Raw genomic sequence first — 6,000 nt, forward strand, 5'->3', positions numbered from 1 at the left:
TTCCTACTTTATTCGTTTCTTTTTCATATTTTTCCTGCAATTTTGCTCTCTTCTTTTCTTTCTCCTGTCATGTTTTTTTTTTTTAATTTTTCTCTCTTTTTATTTGATTCTTCCAAGATACATTTTCAATTTTTTTTTTTCCTCTAATCTCAAACCTTCATATTACAATTAACACAGGGAACTTAAAATAATTCGTACAGCTAATTTTAATGCCTAAAATTCTAGTCTGAATGTATTATCGAATAAAGTTATACCTAATTATGCAAATCACAATTAATTTCTCCGAAACATGGGACTAGAGGGCCACATTTCATATCATGTTATGTAAACAAAAATTGAAATTATTCATCTTGATTACACAACTTTTAACACGATGTCATTTTGGAAAACGTAGCCAATATATGTCTTTCAGGTGTTAAATTTTATGTTACCTTGTTAACACGTGTCTTCATTATACAAGTTGATTACACAACTTTTAACACTGCCGTATATCACTTTGGAAAACGTATATAAGTACCAGTTCTGAAGATGGCCAGGCCAAAACATGTTAAGAAGGTAACATAACATTTAACACGTGAAAGACATACTGTACTCCAACTAGGAGAAAGTCTGAGGGGAATGAAACGCAGCGGAGTAATGCTGTGAATGAATGTTGACGTCATAAGATGTCATAACTCTCAAAGCACAAACGATAAAACTGATATACACATACTTATACTACCCTAGTTACAAAATTAGATCACGGTTAATCTCCTGGTCTTTTAATTCATCCATACAGGAAATAACATATGCTGGAGAGCGCATGTTTTTTAAACTGACGTTATAACGGTAATATTATCTATCTACTTCGCTCCAATAGATGACGCAATAGTAAGCACATTCTTTTTACGGTTAATCTCCTGGTTGGAGAGCAGTATACACGTTTTCCAAAAACTGAAAGTTCTGTTGCAGCTTATTTCAATTAAATCGCCATTTTGTGCCCTTTTTCAAATGAAGAACTTATTGTACTGTATGTTTATCATTCCTAGTTGAAATGACATGTAGAGAATGTGAAAAATTTGTTCAATAGTTAAAAAAAAAAAATCACCATACAAACATATAGATAGCAAGAACCATCCTGTAGCCTAGGGATGCTAGGGCGTGTAATTCCGTAAAAATATTTACATTAATCTTTGTAGCATCACAGAACCTTCTGTTTACACCTACTCATATATTAAGAAATTAGGAATAAAATTAATCGGTTTGCTTCTAAAGTGGAACTGTTTGTTGCGTGTTGCAGCTGCTCAAGGAGGACGCGACGGGTTTCTTCTCGCAGCGCGTGGCGGAGAGTCTGGGCCTACAAACCGTGCACCAGGTTCGATACTGCGACTACACGGCAGAGGACACAGGCGAGGTCGTGTTCAAACCGCCCACGCCCCACGATACTCTGAAGATCATGGTCAAGGTCCTGCAGTGATGCACCTCGTGGCAATCAAACGAAACGCGTCTAGCTGCTGCGGCGCTGTGACCAAGATGCTGGACATCACGTGACGAGGGGAGTCCCCGCCCTCCGTGTACCCTGCCCACACGCTTGTAGATGTACGTAAATATATTAAACTGTTTAACAGTGACATCGAATTCAAGACAGTCACAAAACGTTTACATAAGATCAGTGGATAGGTCAAGCACCAAAAGGGCCACGAATGTGAGAAGCTCCAAAGACCATCCTTATTATTGTCAATATCAAAATTGGAACACCACTTTTTACGCCGATTGCTCTTGTGTCTTCATTCCACGGCACCAATTATATGTACTTGAATATTTGTTTCATATTATGCTGGGTGATGCAAGAGAAATAGGAAACATTTTTGTGGGGTGGTAATATGAACTATTCTGAGCAAAGAATTTCATATAAACATGTGTCCAATTTTCGATGGGTATGGAGATAGTGAAGATACAATGTTACGCATAACAAGCCTTACAAATGGTAAGAAGCAACTTCAAATGACAACGTACTATTCATTATGAATAGAGACGAGAATTTCATGCACTATAAAATCCCAAAATATGCATGCATTCATGCATTATGAAACTATGAAACAAGCACGAACAGGCGGAAAATACATTAAAATATGCACTCTCATTTTTCTTTCAAATTTCTTATTTAACTTCATTTTTTTTTGCACAGTTAACAACTAACATCATTTCTAAATTGGTTTCTGTGAGGTTTCTGCGCTTGTCAGTCAATATGTTTTGCAGGCAGAAAATGACCTCTCTACATCACAAAACGTTATGGGTGCAAACTGGAATGAACCTTTTTCTCTCTTAGTTCTCTCTTTCTTTTCCTTCTTCACTCCTGATTCCTGAAGCTAAAATAAGGGACATAAAAATCGAGAAACTGAGATGTCCACTCAAAATCATTAAAACACGCATTCAAACTGAATATAATGTATATTATATGCATGATTAAGCTAAAAATTACTTAAATATGCATTATGCATGTTTTTATCTCCAAAATGGCCAAAAACATGCAAATATGCACGAAAAAAAGTACACATATTTGGAACCGGAAAGTAATGAAATGGATACGTACTAAGTTTGAGCTATGTCCTATAAAAACATGCATTTGCATGGAATTCTCGTCTCTAATTATGAACAAAAGAATAGTATGTGTTGCCCTTCTGAGATCGTTAAGAGCACCACTGTTTATAACGGTTGTAGAGAAACAGCTGTTTGTAGTTTCCTTGATTAGAAGGATGGACATGTTTCTTTAGTGGTTTATTTTACGACGCTTTATTAAATTCTGGGGTTATCTAGCGTCCGAATGATATGAGAGCGATAATACCAACGAAATGAGTCCAGGGTCCAGCACCGAAAGTTATCCATTGCTCCTAATGGGTTGAGGGAAAATCCCGGAATAAAACCTCAACCAAGTAACTTGAACCCGGGCCCGCTCGTTCCACGGTCAAGAAGACTAACCGTTACTCCACAGTGGTGGACGGCATGTTCTTCCAGGATGACGGAGCCCCTGTATATTTTAGCTGTCAGGTGACACTTCATCTAAATTTCACATCCCCCGAACGATGGATTTGCCGCTGTGATCATGTGAATTGGCAACCAAGATCTCCAGATCTTACTCCTGTTGATGTTTGTCTGTGGAAGTGACTTAAAGGCGAAGTGTACACAAAGTAAATACAGTAGAGCATCGATTACCGGAATACCGATCAACCGAAACATCGTTTAACTAAAAATGTTCCAGTCGGAAAATTTGAATTTGCGCTCGCGCAATGTAGCAGTTTCACTAGCGCTGTTTGCGAGATTTAGCGGAAAAAAAAAACGAGTCTCAGCTCTGAAGAAAAAAAAAAAAAGAGAAAGTTTGGACTTCTTTTCCTAAACTGTACGCCTACTTTAATGGCCGTTTTGAACTTGTCAAACTAGGTAGTCAGTTTTCTGTGTTATTTTATAAGACGTATGGTACAAAATATATACCCTATGTACAGTTTTGTGTTTAATATCAGTATTTCTTTGTTTCATACTGCTCCTATATCACCGGCACAATTTGTTTTCCTAAATGATCGGTTATCCGAAAAATAAATTATTCGAACACCCCCGTCCCCAATTATTTCGGATAATCGATGCTCTACTGTACAAGGGACGAATTGATCGCTCGCACTGTGAATAATACTGCCCTCATAAAAGAACAAGACGACCTCAGAAAAGCAACACTTACTGTTATCAACAGAGCGGAAAAGGGCACTGAAATGTTGAAATGTAGACTCCGTCTTAATGTAACTATTTTCATTTGACTTTCCTTTTTGCCAATTTTAAGGCTGTTTAGGATGCTTAACGTTGAAACAAGTGTACCTCCACGTCTATTGAAAATTTGACGTACATTTATATGAACTTTTCTTACTCAGAATAGTCTATACTACCACAAATAAAAGATGTACTATTTATTCTAAATCACTCTGTATTTGTACCTACATTGCATGAAGATAGATCGCTAATACAAAATTAAATACCGATCAATGCTAACTTGAAATAACGTTGATTTAAGCTCTAACGTCAATTAATATAGACCTAATCTAATGTAACGTAAGAACATAGGCCTATTTAATTGGCAGGTTGCTAAGCACTGATTTAATCTGTGGCCAAATGAAAAATAAGAACATTTAATATCAAGCCATCAAATGTTCACAACATTGGATTTTCTCCACTTGTTTTCTAATAAGCTAGTAAACGTCTGTGATGTTATTAATATATTTATCTGAAATATTGCAAGCTTTTCAGTTCAGTATTTGCTGCAAGTTTATGTTGAATAGTCTTCTCTGCAGAGAACACATTTTGGTGATGTACAAGGTGGGCAAAATAAAACTGGCCAGGAAAATCTGTAATATTTACATGTATTATGGGTCTGTAACAATGAATATTCTTTGAAGAATATTATTTTATATCAAATAACCCATTGTTGCATCGAAATCACGGTTTTCTGCATTGTCAGGGTCATTTTCGCGTCAGTCATATACATATAAATTCATATATTTTATATATATTTTCCACGGGCCAGTTTTATTTTGCCCACCCTGTATAAATTTCAATTCTTAAGAGATGCGCTGTCAATAGCCATGTCCAGTTATTAGTCTGAAGCTAACCACTGCTGTTATTCTTGAAGAATAAAATTATGAATCAGATTTTCATGTTTTTAAATTCGCACCAAGGTTTATTTTCACTGAATTTTTCTATTATTATTTAATATTGTCAATTTATATTTTTTCTTTATTAATAATAATTTTGCTGCTTAATATGAAATCTTAGAATCAAATATTGTTTGGCTGGTGAAAAAATTTAAGTACTGATTGAAGACCGAACCTAAATTAAGGGGTTAGGTACAGCTTACAGCAGTAAAATTTTTGGAAATATTCAACATTTTTTTCCTCCATTACTGTATCATGTACAATAACGAAAATCGGTATGTGTAAAACACTGTCCTTCTGCTATATGAAAAAAAAATATTTGTACGATAAAATTTTTCTTTTCAAAATTCAAAATGGTGGCAGTTTACTGTGCAATGATGAAGCGTTTCCCTCATAACTCATAAACTTGTTAACTTTTTCATGTTCTCTTTTATTTTATTGCTGAAACTTGTTTACAATATCATGCTCTTTCAACTACATTCCTTAATAAATATTTTTATTTATTTTGTGTTAGAAGAAAATACTGATCTGGCCATTTTTAAAATGAATTTATTTTTTATCAGTCAATTTATCAAAGGTAGAGAAGTGATCTTGCATCATATTGCAGATATGGCATGCATAAATACACACAAAAAATTTCATCACAGAATGCTAGGTAGTTTTTGAGTTATGTGGGAAACACTTCATCAGTGCACAGTGAACTAACATACTAATTTTCATTATTGTACAAGATACAACAATGGAGGAAAAAAATGTTGAATATTTCGAAAATTTTACTGCTGTAAGCTGTACCTAACCCCTTAACTTAAACTAATATAAAACAGGAAGAATTTTTGTTTAGTTTAATAGGTTTCTGACGTAAGTTATAATCTAGTAGTAATCTAATGTAACTTAATGTAATAACATCTTCTATATTAATTTGTAAATCGCTCAGCACTGACCTATTCTCTAATTAAATCTAATTTAATGTGGCTCACGAAAAAAGTTTGCTACGCATCACTTCATTTTTTAGATTCCTCGGGCTGAAATAGCGACGTCAATAGTATTCTGCTGATTATTATTTATTAAAAACTCCTTTTAATTAATATTCGTTTTAATTCACATGATACAATTATTCTTTTACTCATAGACAACATTAGAAACGTGGCATTATTTTGCAGATAAGCTGTAGAAAATGTATGTACAAATATTTTCAATCACAATACAACAAACACGGTAGTTACTTCAGCTCTTAGTAACTGACCATATTTTATTGGCTCCAGAGATCACTCAATTGCAAATGCACACAAATGTTCTGAATCGAGCCGCATTTTAAATGACGGCCACT

At 34.6% G+C, this 6,000-nt stretch overlaps 1 protein-coding gene across 2 annotated transcripts in view; it reads left to right on the forward strand.

The window, feature by feature from the left end:
- Positions 1-4,670, forward strand: part of LOC138694351 (arylalkylamine N-acetyltransferase 1-like) — a 97,514-nt gene extending 92,844 nt beyond the window's left edge. For both annotated transcript variants that reach the window (XM_069817994.1, XM_069817995.1), the window contains one exon: positions 1,280-4,670. In XM_069817994.1, coding sequence (XP_069674095.1) covers positions 1,280-1,456 — 177 coding nt within the window. In that variant the 3' untranslated portion in view covers positions 1,457-4,670. The remainder of the gene's footprint in view (positions 1-1,279) is intronic.
- The last annotated feature ends 1,330 nt before the right edge of the window (positions 4,671-6,000 follow it).

Source organism: Periplaneta americana, chromosome 2, assembly GCF_040183065.1.
Source record: "Periplaneta americana isolate PAMFEO1 chromosome 2, P.americana_PAMFEO1_priV1, whole genome shotgun sequence".
NCBI lineage: Eukaryota > Metazoa > Arthropoda > Insecta > Blattodea > Blattidae > Periplaneta > Periplaneta americana.